The sequence below is a fragment of the Carettochelys insculpta genome, chromosome 2, assembly GCF_033958435.1.
Source record: "Carettochelys insculpta isolate YL-2023 chromosome 2, ASM3395843v1, whole genome shotgun sequence".
In the NCBI taxonomy this organism is placed as follows: Eukaryota; Metazoa; Chordata; order Testudines; family Carettochelyidae; genus Carettochelys; species Carettochelys insculpta.
The window spans coordinates 90,559,630-90,575,277 of NC_134138.1; the positions used below are offsets into that span (position 1 = coordinate 90,559,630).

The 15,648-nt window shown below is 45.0% G+C and overlaps 1 protein-coding gene across 3 annotated transcripts in view; it reads left to right on the forward strand.

Annotated features, from left to right (window-relative positions):
- The window catches only part of USP14 (ubiquitin specific peptidase 14), a 43,602-nt gene that overhangs the window by 12,695 nt on the left and 15,259 nt on the right, over positions 1-15,648 (forward strand). For all 3 annotated transcript variants that reach the window (XM_074987347.1, XM_074987349.1, XM_074987348.1), the window contains 4 exons: positions 2,445-2,503; positions 4,517-4,647; positions 5,065-5,145; positions 14,695-14,774. In XM_074987347.1, coding sequence (XP_074843448.1) covers positions 2,445-2,503; positions 4,517-4,647; positions 5,065-5,145; positions 14,695-14,774 — 351 coding nt within the window. The remainder of the gene's footprint in view (positions 1-2,444; positions 2,504-4,516; positions 4,648-5,064; positions 5,146-14,694; positions 14,775-15,648) is intronic.

Sequence of the window (15,648 nt, forward strand, 5' to 3'; positions counted from 1 at the left end):
GTAATGAGTGTGGTGTCTGTGTTGCCTTGCACCAACTTCATAAATTTATACATATAATTATACAGGAGAACAATTTAGAAATAGTCAATCTCGGGAAAAATCCCATAAATCTTAATTTCAGTCAGTAAATCATTCACCCTTAGTTTCAGCTGAGTGTCAAATTTATCCTATAAAACTGGGAGGATGCAAAATGTATGGCAATATTCTGTGTGGATACCAACCTTGAAAAGAGCCAAACCCACTTCTCTAGGGGCTCTTAGCAAGACTCAGTCTTTCCCTTCTCTCTTGATGACAGCACAAAAGCACAGTGAGGAGGGAGCTAAAGGCAAGTAAGCTCAGCAGGGCAACCTTAGTGTTCTGGTTTCGCTTCTCATCAGTTGTCCCACTGAGGTCCCCAGGAGCACCTTTCCCCATTAGTTTCCAGTGGTTGACCTATCCCTTTCTAATGAAAATGGTACTCTCCCTGGTCCTCCCTGTTATGACTTTCTGTGGAAGCCATGTCCAAGCTTGAAGGAAGAGAAACATAGATCTCTCTTCTTGTCTTGGAGAAGCCTGCTTCCACAGAGCTCCTTTCCTAAGAACTAAAGTGAGAGGTCATTAAAAAGAGTAATATGATATAGGAGTAGCAGGAGGGCTCCCAGGCTTGACCTGCTGTGAATGGAAAAGCAACAATATCTGACACACAAGGTGTACCTTACCTACTTTCCTCTCTTTTCTTAAATATCTGTTCCATCCATTATTGCCCTTTAAGTGGAGCAGGGAAGAAAAGATGCCTACCAGCTCCATAAAACAGTATTCAAAATTTATCTGAAAAGCATTACATCTAACATGTGGAGTCAGACCATGGTCCATCTTGCCCAGTATCCCGTACCTTTTAGTGGCCTGTATCAGAGTGTCTGGGGCAGTGTATAAAATAGGGCAGTTATTGAGCGATCCATCCTTGTCTTGCTGCTGCAGTTTCTGATAGGCAGAGGTGTAGGGTTGCTCCAACCATGGGTTTCAGTGCCAGATCATCTTGGCTAATAGCCGTTGATGGACATGTCCTTCATGAATTCAAGATTTTTTTTTTTTTTTTTAACCCAGTTGTATTTTCGGCTATGACAACATTCCATGGCAATGATCTCCTCAAGTTAGTTGTACATTGTGTGGGAAAAATTCTTACTCTTGTTTGTATTGATCCTGCTGCCCATTAATTTCAATTTTTGTATTATGTGGAAAGGTAAAGAACACCTCTTGTATTCACTTTTGTAATACCATCCATGATTTTATAGGCCTCTGTCACCCCCCACACAGACTCTAGTTGTTTTTTTTTCCCCTTAAACTGAACTAATCTCTTTAGCCTTTTCCCATGTAAGTCATTTGATACTCTTCATCACCTTTTGCCCTCCAGTTGGAAAAAATGTATTCAATGCGTGGGCACACCAAGGATGTATAACAGCATTATACTTTCCATCTTATTTTATATCCATTTCTTGTAGTTCCTAATGTGCTGCTGTCGTTTTCAAACACTTCATATTGAATGAAAGTTTTCAGTGCCATAGAGACTCCAAGAATTTTAAACTCATAAAATGGAGGTACCTGAATTGAATATTTCCAAAATTAGTAAGGAATAAGTTCTGAATCTCTTCCTCTTTTCCTGTTTTGTTGTGGTTATTGTTTTTTCTAAAATGCATTGGTAGCAGTCAGGGTTGAACGAAGTAGAAATGTGGCCCTGTCCTGTGACCTACTTTCTGGGCACTTTTTTTCTTCAGCTGGCAGGAGACCTATTTGAGGATATCAACTCATTTTGGATACTTAACTATGTTGCTCCCATTCCTTTGCCCCCCGCATGGTGTCATCAGAGGGGAATGATTGACAGCAGCTTCACATCTCCCTTGCGCTTTGATCTATTTCAGCCACTGAGAGTGGCTGTTCCTCCTTACAATGGCTCAAATCATATTAGGAAGCAGATATTGTTGTTCCCATGTGAAGCAGTAGAAACCTGCGATTAGGCAAGTGTTCAGCCTTGCTTTTTATGCGCTAGCAAGGAAAGCCTTTCGTTCCAAGAGACAGGAGGGAAGAAGGAACAGAGTTAAATGAAAGTAGTGTTTATGCAAAATTGCATAATATTAAAATTAAAATGTTAAATTTGGTTTTCATTCACAAGTTGACAAAAATGTTTGGAGGGATACCAGCCCTTTTTCCTTGAGCGTGATTATAATGGAAATGCTAGTTTAGGGTAGGCATCAAAGCTCTGAACAGTGTGTGCTGTAACAAGGTGAACACGTGAATTATATCAAGTTCAGTGGGTCTACCCAGAACTCTTTTTTGATTTTTTTTTTTGATTTTTATCTCACCATTTTATCCGTTCCCCTCTCATATGAATTAAAAACTTGCTTCTTCATTAAAAAGTTATTGTAGACACTTCAGTTTAATTCCATGAAGATTATTTAAATCTGTTTTAGGTATGCCGGTGCCTTAAGAGCTTCAGGAGAAATGGCTTCTGCTCAATATATTACTGCAGGTTGGTATTTGGATTAGAACATGGAGGTTTTGCTATTGTGTAACTTTATCTCTTGGCAGCTGGTGTCCAGGAATGTTATTGCAAGTCTTTAGTGTGTTTTTTTTTTTTTTTTTCCTTTGGAGTTTATGCCTTGGGAACTACAGATTTGTTAGCACTGAGGGATTCATTTTAACTTTTACCATCTAATGTACTTCCAAGGAATAAACTAATCTTGGATGCAAAGCATACTTTTCTGCACCTTCTAAAATCTACTCTAACAAAGGCACACTTGAAGTAGTAGTGCACATGAAACTAGGCATAATCTAGTCTAAAATGAAAATAATTATATCCCCTATTTCTTAAGTCTTGTTGAAAGTTATTGGGACATAACCTGCTGCTCTTCTTAGTTTGAAGTAAACACTTTCCATGTAAATATTTTAGTGTTCAGCTTGTTTTTTTACTTATTGGTAGGTTATAACTGTACCTTTAGAACTCACATTAGAACTAGTGACATTACTTCTAATAGGCCTTGTAATATCAGTGGCATAAATAGACTATTATCAGTATGTCAGAATCCTTACGCTAGGGATTCAGATGTCACAATAGTGTCATATACGTGGTCTCCGAGGGGAAAACCACATTTTATTTTCGTCGTGTGGTGGTCTGGGTAGTAGGAGCTCACAAAGGCCCAGTATCTCTGAGCTCTAACTAGAACTCTAGTTAGACCCTTGACATTTGAATAAGGGTACTACTTGTCCACTTTGTTTTCTTTTTTTACTCTCATTGCCCCACTAAGATGCTGGGTCAGCACATTGGGATTTCTACCAGTCCATTTAAGGAAAAACAAAACAAAATAAAGAAGGAAAGGTCCAGTTTGTGGGTATGCCTGCTGATCGAATTTTGGGGTGGTAAGTTCAATGGTTACTCTCTACAACCATGCCTGCCCCTTCCCCTCTCACTGCATTTACTTTCTTTTGAGGTGACAGTGTTGCTTCTGAGGAGCCTAAAACATCAATAAGTAAATCCTTAGTTACCTCTTTGGTGCTGGGCTGGTCAGGAGCTCCAGCATGACACACACATGTTTTCTAATGGCTGTGTCATGCTGAGGTAGTGACTCTTCTTGGAGTCAGTGTGTGAGTTGTTTTATAACAAGGACAAGAAGAAACTAACCATAAAACTTAATTCTTTTTGTTGTAAAATACCATTAGCTATAGCCATTGGTATAAAAGCTACATGCCTCAGTCATCTTACCTGTAAAGCGTACATACAGGCTGTTGTGAGCAACAGTCACTGTCTGTAAAACACTCTGTAAACTTAAAATCCTGTATAATGGGTACATTTTTAGGAATAAGATGAATATATGCTGTTAGAAATGGTGAAAAGGTGCATGTATTTCCACTCAACATAATCTTAATTAGCATAATTCACAATGCACTACAAAGAGTTTTGAATTTTCTACACTTGTGTACATTCATGTGCTTCTCCAGGGTCCAAAGTTCAAGTGTTCTCTGAAAAATTTTAAATGTGGAAAAGATCAAGTTTATTTTTGGTCCTATCAGCAATAAGTAATAGTTAAGTTACTAGACCTTTCAGTTATAGAAAGCGGATCTTAACCTAAACACTTTTTATGTTTTTAGGTATGGAAGTGCTACAAAGACATTGTGCCTCCAGAGGGTGTTAATTAGTTTTTGTTGACTGACGATTCCATTTTTGGACTGTTAGTGAAAAACCAGCTTTGAATGGCATGGATGTGCAAGGCACCGTGTGCCTGTCTTTCATATCTGGGTCATTTGTTACACCTGCTGTAATCATGTTTGCGGGCACATTTTGCCAACACATCTATTGTGCCTGCTGTTAAACAATTTAGCTCTGTGGTAAAAACTTCTAATTTGACACTGTTAAATAAGTGTTCCCTTTGAATAATGTTGCCTTCTTTTTGTTCACTTTAACTAGTAGGTAGCTGTATTATTTTAAGTGGATTTTTAAATTTAGTTTTTGTTTTTGTTTTCAAAACTCACTTGCTTTATTTTTAAGCTCTTAGAGATTTGTTTGATTCCATGGATAAAACATCCTCCAGCATCCCACCCATCATTCTGCTGCAATTTTTACACATGGCTTTCCCACAATTTGCAGAGAAAGGTGACCAAGGCCAATATCTCCAACAGGTAGAGACTGTCACTTAACTTTCAACATATGGTAGAGTGTTCAAATAATACATTTATGGAAATGTACTTTTAAAATAACTTCTTCTGTTACAGAATGTTTGTACTACATTAATTTAATGTGAAATTACTTCTTGCTTCTAGCTCTTGAAGTGCAAAAATTATTCTGTAGCCTTTTGTATCCTAAAAGCCAGATTTTTTTTGTAGGGTGCAGATAAAAGTTGCATGAAGAGTCAAACACCATCTCAGCCAAATTAGTATGTTTGGAAGGGCAACAAGTTCAAAGGTCATAAAGTGTCAGATTTCAAACTTCATTGTATAATTAGGGGATGGATAGTAGTTTCATAGTATTACGTATCTAAAACAATAAATGCCTATTACTGGTATCTAGTCAAATTTCAACCTTCTCTTTTCTCATAGGATGCCAATGAATGTTGGGTAGAAATGATGAGGGTACTACAGCAAAAGTTGGAAGGGATAGAAGGTGAAGCTTCTATGGAGGTAAATGAAATCTTATTATAGTCTATGATTCTGACTATACACAAGGCTGGAGTATTGTAGTCATAACATAGTTTTTGTTGAGTACATACATCAATAAATAGGTGAACCAGTTTCATTAGGCTGGAGCATGACCGTGTTCTCCCTAGATTACTTTTATACCCCATGATGTTGAAGAACCATGGAAGGTTCCTCCATGCCATTTAAATCTCATATTGGGGTATTGTGCTGTGGAGGGAGTCTCCCAACATAAGAACGTCCATACTGAGTCAGACCAACGATCCACCTAGCCCAGTATCCTGTCTTCTGATGGAGGCCAATGCCTGATGCCCCGGAGGGAGTGAAGAGGGATAATCTCAAAAGCAATCACTCTTCTGATATCCATTTCCAGCCTCTGACAAGCAGGGGCTAGGGACACCATTCCTGACTATCCTGGCTGATATCCACTGATAGACCTAACCTCAGTGAATTTATCTGATTCTTTCTGAACCCTGTTGAAGTCTTGGTCTTCACAACATCCTCTGGCAAGGAGTTCCACGGGTTTACTATCTGCTGTGTGAAGAATAACTTCATTTTGCTGGTTTTAAACCTGGTACCTATTAATTTTCATTTGGTGAACCCTAATTTTTTGTTATGGGAACAAGTAGATAACTTTTCCTCACTCACTTTTTTCACACCAGTCATGATTTTATGTTCCTCTATCATATCCCCTCCTTATTCTCCTTTTTTCTAACCTGAAAAGTCCCAGTCCTTTTAATTTATCTTCAGATGGCACCCATTCCAAACCCCTAATCGTTTTTGTTGCCCTTTTCTGAACCTTCTCCACTGCCAATATATATATTTTTGTGATGAGGCAACCACATTTTTACACAATAGTCAAGATGTATTTTATTTATATAGGGGCAATAAGATATTTTTTGTCTTTATTCTCTATGCCTTTTTAAATGATTCCTAGCATTTTGTTTGCCTTTTTGACTGCAACAGCGTATTAAGTAGACATTTTCAGAGAGCTATCCACGATGACTCTAGGATCTTTTTCTGCAGTGGTTATAACTAAATTAGTCCCCATCATTTTGTATGTATAGTTGGGATTATTTTTTCCAATGTGCATTATTTTACATTTATCAACATTAAAATTAATTTGCCATTTTGTTTCCCAGTCACTTAGTTCTGTGATATCTTTTTGAAGCTCTTCATAGTCTACTTTCTTAACTATTTTGAACAGTTTATTATCATCAGCAAATTTTGCAACCTCACTGTTTATTCTTTTTTCAGATCGTTTATGAATAGGTTTGGTCCCAGTACAGATCCTTGGGGGACACCACTAGTTACTTCTCTCCATTTTGAAAATTCACCATTTATTCCTACCCTTTGTTTCCTGTCTTTTAACCAGTTTTCAGTCCCTGAGAGGACCTTCCCTATTATACCATGACAGTTACTTTACGTATGAGCCTTTGGTGAGGGACCTTGTCAAAGGCTTTTTGGAAATCTAAGTACACTATATCCACTGGATTCCCCTTGTCCCCATACCTATTAACCATCTCAAAGAACTCTAGTAAGGCATGATTTCCCTTTACAGAAACCACGTTGACTTTTCCCCAACAAGTTATGTTGGGCTACGTGTCTGACAATTTTATTCTTTACTATAGTTTCAACTAGTTTGCCTGTAACTGATGTTACTTAGTGGCCTTTAGTTGCCAGGATCACCTTTAGAGCCCTTTTTAAATATTAGTGTTACATTAGCTATCTTACAGTCATTGGGTACAGAAGCTGATTTAAAGGATAGGTTACAAACTACGGTTAATTCCGTGATTTCACATTTGAGTTCTTTCAGAACTCTTGTGTGGATGCCATCTGGTCCCAATGACTTGTTATTGTTAAGTTTATCAGTTTGTTCCAAAACTTCCTGTGATGACACCTCAATCTTGGACAATTCCTCAGCTGTGTTACCTAAAAAGAGAGGCTCAGGTTTGGGAATATCCCTAACATCCTCAGTGATGAAGACCAAAGCAAAGAATTCATTTAGTTGCTGTGCAATGGCCTTAACTTTGAGTGCTTCCTTAGCATCTTGATTATCCAGTGGCCCCACTAGTTGTTTAGCAGGCTTCCTGCTTCTGGTGTACTTAAACATTTTGCTATTACTTTTTGGGTTTTTGGCTAGCTCGTCTTATTCTGTCTTTACACTTAACTTGACAGAGTTTGCTCCTCTCTATTTTCCTCCCTGGGATTTAACTTCCACTTTTTAACAATGCCTTTTTATCTTCTTCTTTTACCCAGTTGTTAAGCCACAGTGGCTTTTTTTGTTCCTCTTAACTGTGTTTTCTAATTTGAGGTATACATTTAAATTGGGCCTCTATTATGGTATCTCTAAAAAATTTCCATGCAGCTTGCAGGAATTTTACTTTTGACACTCTACCTTCTAATTTCTGTTTAACTAACCTCATTTTTATGTAGTTTCCCTTTCTAAAATAAAATGCCACAGAGTTGAGTTGCTGAGGTGCTTTACCCAGCACAGGGATGTTAAATTTTATTACATTACGGTCACTGTTTCCCCGTGGTCCAGTTATATTTACCTCTTGGACCAGATCCTGTGCTCTACTTAAGACTAAATCAAGAATTGTTTCCCCCTTGTGGGTTCACGAACCAGTCATAAGCCAGTGTGGAAGACCACAATGGTGAAAGGGTCACGTGATCAGTGTTTGTGAATCCAGTGCAGTGTTCTTTCTAATGTGTTTAATCCATGGGTGGAATAAATCTTCTTCGAGGAGTGTCCCCGTGGGTGCTCCACATTAGGTGTCGGCCTCGCCCGGCGCCGCAGATCAGATCTTCCAAGCAGTTTCTGCTGGACTGCGCATGCGCCGGTGCGCGCTGCTCCCTTGCGCGCTCCTGGCCACGTGCGTGATCCGGTCCCCGCCAGTTCCTCTTAAGTGCCGTCGGCTGCAGACGGAATCCGACTAGGCTACGGCCAAGTTAGCGTATTCAATGGTTTTAACTGTTTTTCTTTAAAGTTTTCAAGTTCTTAGGCTACTGTTAAGTTAGCCAGTTGTTTTTTTTTTTTTTGAAAATAACAACAAGCGGGACGGCATTCAGTCCAGTCCTGGTAACAAGCGGAGCACCAGAGGCCCGGAGCCTAGGGCCATTAGCCCTCCAGCCGCAGCAGGCTATCGGAGAGGGGAAAAAAAGCACAGAGAAGGTGCTAAGTACCCCATTAACAACTGAAAGGCTCACCAACAATGTCCTATTCAGGATTCAAGGAATGTGAGTCTTGCCGAGAGGCAATGCCAGCGTCTGATGGGCACAGTCACTGCATAAGGTGCCTGGGGGAGTCCCATGTCACGCAGAAATGCTCCTTCTGTGCAAAACTAACAGCCAGAGTAAGGAAGGACAGGGAGATGCGGCTTAAAATGCTGCTTTTCGACAAGGCCCTCCAGCCAGACGTGCCGGAGCGGCCGCAGCAGGAGGGACCCTCCGGGGCCCATAAAAGGAAAGCCGCCTCCCTCACCCCATCAGCACAAAAACGGAGGAAAGTCTCCCCAGCGCAATCCCTGCCGGCAGCAACAGCTAGCGGGACGGGAGGAGCGCACAGCCCCCAGCCGCAGCAACAGCTGATCGGCGGCGGCACGGAGAGCCATGTGGAGGCGGCTCAGCCTCCGATCATCAAACAGCCGCCCTGCACTGCAGGCAGGGCGGCGGCTAAACAAGCGCCGGTACCGGCGGCACCGCAAGCAGCGGCACCGACCCCCGGGGAACCGGCGGTGCAGAGCGCGCAGGCATGCAGCCTGCAGGCACCGGAGGACACCGCCTGTGCGGCACCGCCCATAAGCGTGCCGAGCACGGCGCGGATGGGGCCGAGATCCCCTACACGTCAGGGGCCGGAGCTACCCCCTCAAGGGTGGGGGAAGGCTGCACACAAAACAAGGCACCGCAGCCCCTCTCCAGACAGGGCTGCAGAGTTGCTTTCTCTCAGCCCTCCGCTCATGCTCCAGACTCCAACTAGAAGGCAGGGGTCCCCCCTAGCCTACTCGGAGCCCCCGTCTCCATTTTTACAACCAGCCTCGCCCTGGCTGGGACCACCTTCACCCTTCCTGGGGTTTGAGCCGCTGGAGTACTATCACAAATCGCTCTCTCCAGTGTCCCAGGTTTCTCGACGATCTTGCTCCCCCAGACGCAGAGGGTATGCACCAAGGGAGTGGTCTAGGACAGTGCCCATGCTGCCATGGTCGCCCCTATCATGCGGGGCATAGACACCACCGGCAATCTACTAGGGAAAGATCCCCACAGATGGTCCCGTATCCCCGAGGGCAATCGCGAACAGGGACAGAGACTCAAGTATCTCGGGGAACTGGTTATGGAACCCCGAGATTTTTCCCTTGCAAGCTTCCAGCGAGCGGATGTACCATCACCAACAGGAACCGGAAGGGTCCAGAGAGGCGTACCCTAGTGGTTCCTCGCTCTCCTCCCTGGACGAGGCTACGGCCCCGGGGGACGTCCATCCTCCGGACGATCTCAAACAGTTCCAAGAGCTGTTTAAGAGGGTGGCCTTCACGCAAGGCATCCAGACAGCAAAGGTGCAAGAGAAACACCATAAGCTCCTCAAAAATCTGAGACCTCTGGCCTCCTCCAAAATAGCAATATTGCTTGATGAAGCAATCTTGGAGTCCGCCACTATGATATGGCAGACCCCTGCGACTATTCTGCCTGTCCACAAGACAGCGGATTAAAAAAAAAAAAAAATACTTCGTGCCGGCGAAGGGCATGGAGTTCCTGTTCAGCCACACACAACCAGATTCCTTGGTGGTGGAGTCGTCGCAACAAAGATCAAAGACATCTCAATTCAAGACGGGGAACAGACTAATATGCCAAGAAGCTAGAGCTGTTCGGCAGAAAGGTCTACTCCTCCTCCACTCTACTGTTGCGAATGGCAAATTGCGCAACGCATCTAGCGAACCATAATTTCGACAACTACACTAGGTTAACCTCCCTCATGGACTCGCTTCCAGAGGGCAAGAAACCGGTGCTCAAGGCCATCGTGCAAGAAGGCTACGCGGCCTCGAGGACGGGAGTTCAGATCGCCCTGGATGTTGCGGACACAGCAGCACGCTCCACAGCTACGGCAGTGGTGATGCGAAGGGAGTCCTGGCTCCAGACTTCGGGTATACCGAGGGATCTGCAGGCAAAGATAGTCGATCTTCCCTTCGACTCGCAGAAGCTGTTTGCTGAATCAACTGACTCAGTCCTTCATTCCAGTAAAGATTCAAGAGCCACACTTAGGACCCTGGGGATTTACACCCCTCCATACAGAAAGAAAAAGTACTACCCTCAACAAAGACGGTACCAGTACCAGCAACAGCGTCCCCAGTACCACAGGGGTTACGAGCAAGGGCGACATCAACAGCACCAGCAGTACAGAACTCCCAGGCGATGTTCCCAACAGAGCCGTGCGTCCTCGGGGCAGGGCCAAAGGCCACAAGTTTGACACACAGATCCAGGGCTGCGCCATTGCTACCATCACACAAGGTCATCCGAAGCGGTTATTCCACCATCGCCTCCAACCATTCTATGACCAGTGGCAAAGGATCACCACAGACAAATGGGTGCTGGAGATCATAGCCACGGGGTGCGCCATCCCCTTCCAGTCGCTCCCACCACCATGACCTCCACCCAGGCCCCACCTCCAGGAGGCCCCCCACGTAGCGAGGCTCAAGCAGGAGGTAGACCATCTCATGCTCATAGGGGCAGTGGAAAGAGTGCCGGAGCAACTGCAAGGGAGAGGGTCCTACTCGAGGTACTTCCTCACGGAGAAAAAGACAGGAGGCTGGAGGCCCATCTTAGATCTTCGAGGCCTCAACCGGTACCTGCGCAAGCAACGCTTTCAGATGATGACAATCGCCTCAATCCTGACAGCACTAGACGATGGAGATTGGTTCGCAGCCCTCGACTTACAAGATGCGTATTTTCACATAACTATCCATCCGGCTCACCATCGATTCCTCCGGTTCATGGTAGGCAAAGAACATTTTCAATACAAGGTCCTACCGTTTGGCCTCTCCTCGGCCCCCAGAGTCTTCACCAAGACCTTGGCAGTGGTGTCAGCCTACCTGCACAGACAGAGGGTATTTATATTCCCGTATCTGGATGACTGCCTACTCAAAGGGGCCTCGAAGGAGGAGGTACTACGCATGATACAGGTCACAGCAGGCACGTTCTCTTCGCTCGGCCTGGTTATCAATCTGGCAAAATCAAAGATAGACCCCACACAGGACATAGAGTTCATAGGGGCACGCATAAATTCTATTACAGCGAGTGTGTATCTACCAGAGACTTGCTTTCGGGCCATCGGCTCCCTCGTGCAAGTCATCACCTTCAGCCCTACGGTGCCGGTTCTGACATGCTTACAGCTGCTGGGCCACATGGCAGCAGCAACGTTCGTAGTACAGAACACCAGGTTACACATGCGCAGCATGCAGCACTGGCTGGCAAGCGTATACAAACCAGCAGCACACACTGTTCACAGGGTGGTGTTGCCCACAACAGAGGTGCGCAAATCCCTGCAATGGTGGATAAACCCCAAGAACCTGCTAACAGGGGTACCCTTCCACCAACCACAAATATCGGGTTTTCTTAGTACAGATGCCTCCCTCGTAGGGTGGGGAGCACACATGGGCAAAGAGGTGACGCAAGGGCGGTGGTCCTCCACGGAGCAATCACTGCACATAAATATACTGGAGCTCAGAGCAGTGTTCAACGCCTGCAGACACTTTAGAGACCATATACAAGGCAAAGTAGTCGGGATCAGTACAGACAATACCTCCACCATGTTTTATATAAATTGGCAAGGAGGAGCTTGGTCCCGTGCCTTATGTGCGGAAGCAGTCCGGTTGTGGAACTGGTGCATCGCCAACAATATAACCTTGAAAGCCTCGTACTTACCAGGCGCTCACAATGTGAAGGCAGACCAGCTGAGCAGGCGTTTCGCACTCACGCACGAGTGGCAGATCTGTCCCGATCTGCTACGACCGATTTTTCACGCATGGGGTTTTCCCCAGATAGACCTGTTTGCTACTCAACAAGAAGTGCCCACGATTCTGCTCCAGGGCAGGACTGGGACGGGGGTCCCTGGGGGACGCATTCGCGATCTCCTGGAGGGGCCCCCTGCTTTACGCTTTCCCTCCCACAGTGCTCATCCACAAAGTCTTGCAGAAAGCCAGGAGGGAAGGAGCCCGAATGATCCTGATAGTCCCAACGTGGGATCGACAGCAATGGTTCCCCCTACTCCTGCGCGTGTCGGACCGGCCACCGATGCCCCTTCTGGTGGCGCCGGATCTGCTCACGCAAGCCCAGGGGTCCATAGTGCATCCGCACCCCCAAGGCCTGCGACTACAAGCGTGGTTAATCCATGGCTCACTTCCCTAGAGAGCACATGTACGGAGGAGGTGCAGCAAGTCCTAGAAAGTAGCAGGAGGACTTCCACCAGGAAGACCTACAAGCAGAAATGGACTCGCTTCACGGCATGGTGTTCTACCAAACAGCTAGCCCCCCTTTCGGTGCCTATGCCTGTGATATTAGAGTATTTACTGGACCTCAAGAGAGGAGGACTCTCACTATCCTCGTTAAAGGTCCACCTTGCCGCCTTTTCGGCATTCAGACACGAAGAGGAAGGGCACACGGTGTTTGCCCATCCCATGGTTACCAGGTTCCTCAAAGGGTTGGTAAACCTATACCCCCCTCGGAAACCGCTTCCACCTTCGTGGAACTTGGACCTGGTGCTTAATGCGATAACGGGACCACCGTTTGAGCCTTTGGCCACTGTGTTTCCCTCCGCCTCCTTACGATAAAGACGACCTTTCTTCTCGCAATCACGTCAGCTCGCAGGGTGAGCGAGCTTGCGGCAGTTATGGCAACGCCACCCTGCACTGTTTTTTCCAAGGAGGCGGTAACCATACGGCTGCATCCAGCCTTTGTTCCTAAAGTTTCTTCTGAGTTTCATATTAACGAACCTATCGTTTTACCCTCGTTTTATCCAAAGCCTCATAACTCCAACAAAGAGGCGCGCCTACACCTCCTGGACGTGAGGAGGGCGCTAGCCTTCTATATAGACAGGACCAAGTCCTTCCGGAAAACGGATAGACTCCTAGTCTCTCTCGCTCCCAAATCGAAAGGAGAAGGTCTCTCTTCGCAGGGAATCTCGAAGCACATCGTATCCTGCATAAAAATGTGCTACGAACTCAAAAAGACTCCTTTACTGGCCACGCCCAGGGCTCATTCCACTTGGGCGGTGGCGGCATCAACAGCCTTTTTCAAGGGCATTGCGCTAAAAGACATTTGCAGAGCGGCGACCTGGTCATCCTATGACACCTTCGCCAAACATTACGCCCTTCACAGGGTATTCCAAGAGGATACCCGTCTCTCGACAGCGGTCCTCTCGGGGACAAGCTGCACATAATCCGATTACCCACCTCCTATCTTGGGTTACTGCTGGGTAGTCACCTAATGTGGAGCACCCACGGGGACACTCGAAGAAGAAAGAAAGGTTACTCACTGTAGTAACGGTGGTTCTTCGAGATGTGTCCCCGTGGGTGCTCCACTACCCACCCATCCTCCCCGCTTCGGATCTCTGTTTAGTGTTTTGCAGGAGCATCCGAGGCGGTTGGTCAAGGGACTGGCGGGGACCGGATTGCGCACGTGGCCAGGAGCGCTCAAGGGAGTGGTGCGCACCGGCGCGTGCGCGGTCCGGCAGAAACTGCTTGGAAGATCCGATCTGCGGCGCCGGGCGAGCCCGACACCTAATGTAGAGCACCCACGGGGACACATCTCAAAGAACCACCGTTACTACGGTGAGCAACCTTTCTTTACCTGCACTAAGGCATGTGCAGAGGTACACAACCAATAGAAACACATGCTGCCCCCTGCATGCACTTTCCTAATCAGCTGGGTGGCACCTGTCTCTCACCTGGATGGCCACCCAAGTGCTAAGCTTACAGGGAACACTGGTCCAGTGGCCCTATCATTCTCTTTATTCAATACATCTTTGACTGTTACTGAAAAGCATCTTTGTGCCTTGTGCATGTAGAGATGTCAGCAGGAATGCTTTGACAAACGTAGGAGTAGCCTAAGCAGCTCCAAGAACTTAATTTCTTTCAGCATAAAGGTTAAGATTTCCCCCAACTACAGCTTTATAAAATACTTCATGGGAAATCTTGGTTTATAAAGGTCAGTGATAAAACAGCTTCACTTATGGTTTTTAAAATGTTATAGAGAACTGTACTTTTCACTGAAAAATAAAACAAGGCTGTTCTTTTTACCAGACATTTTCTGGTTTTTGCCGGTATTATGGTCTAAAGTGACTGCTTTGGTAGAAATCAAATGCTGATGTCAGTGTCTAGTCTAAATCTTTTTTCATTCTGATAAACTAAGCAGATGAAATTTCAGCATGCTTTTTTTCACATAACCATAGATATGCATTTAAAAGTTCTTAAGTGTAGTCTGCATGAGATTGTGTATTCTTGTTTGATACTTAAAATTATAATTAAAAAAAAAAAATTTGTTTTTCAGACAGACTCTGGGGCTTCCGCAGCAGCTTCTAAAAAGAAGAGTTTAGTTGATCAGTTCTTCAGCATTGAATTTGAAACAACGTATCCATCTGAAGAACAGTAGAGATTTAGTAACTCAGAATGGGGAGGGGACTTTACATGTAAGAGATAAGCGGAAGGTAATATGAAAGAAATGAAAAACTTAACCCCGAAGAGGCTAGAGGGAGAAGATAACTGGGTAAAAGATGAGTTTGGTAATGTAGATGCACATAAGAGGATATCACAAGAATTAGAATAAACGGGGAAATGGTATCTTTTGAAAACTTAAAGAAAAAGAAAAAGCCCTTAAATATACAGTGGCTCTTCTCTAGAGAATTTGAAGTTCCTTGCCCCAGAAAATACCAAGTTTGTTTGTAGGTGAATACCAAAAATATCTTAATATAAAAGGGGCAAGATGGCAATTTATTTAGTCAATAAACTGTGCTTCTGTTCTTAAGAGTGTATGAAACATGAAGTAAACTGTCCCTTTCCTGAGAAATTCTGTCAAATGCAACAAATAAGTTTTACACCATCAGGAGGCTAGGAAGTAGACACATTACAAGCAGTGAATTTTTAATAGAAAATTGATTTGTTGAGAGGTGGATCAAGACTGACGTGCTTCATGGAAGTAGCAGTTTAGGCATAATGTATTATTTTTGCACACCTATCCATAATGGACCTGAGTGCCATATTTGGGCTGAGATATATTTTTTTTCCTGGACGTATGGGAAGGGTCTGAGGCAGTTTATCACTTTCCTCTCTGAGATATTGGGAGGGAAATGTCTGTTAAGCTCAGGGTAGGGACTGCAGCCCCTATGTAGCTTTGGTGGAGGCTGCAGCCAGAATTGCAGACTGCCCCAACAATGGGGCTGGGGCTATGCAAACTCCCCCTGCCCGCCCATTCCCAATCCCTGTGGACAGGGCCATATGCCCCTGC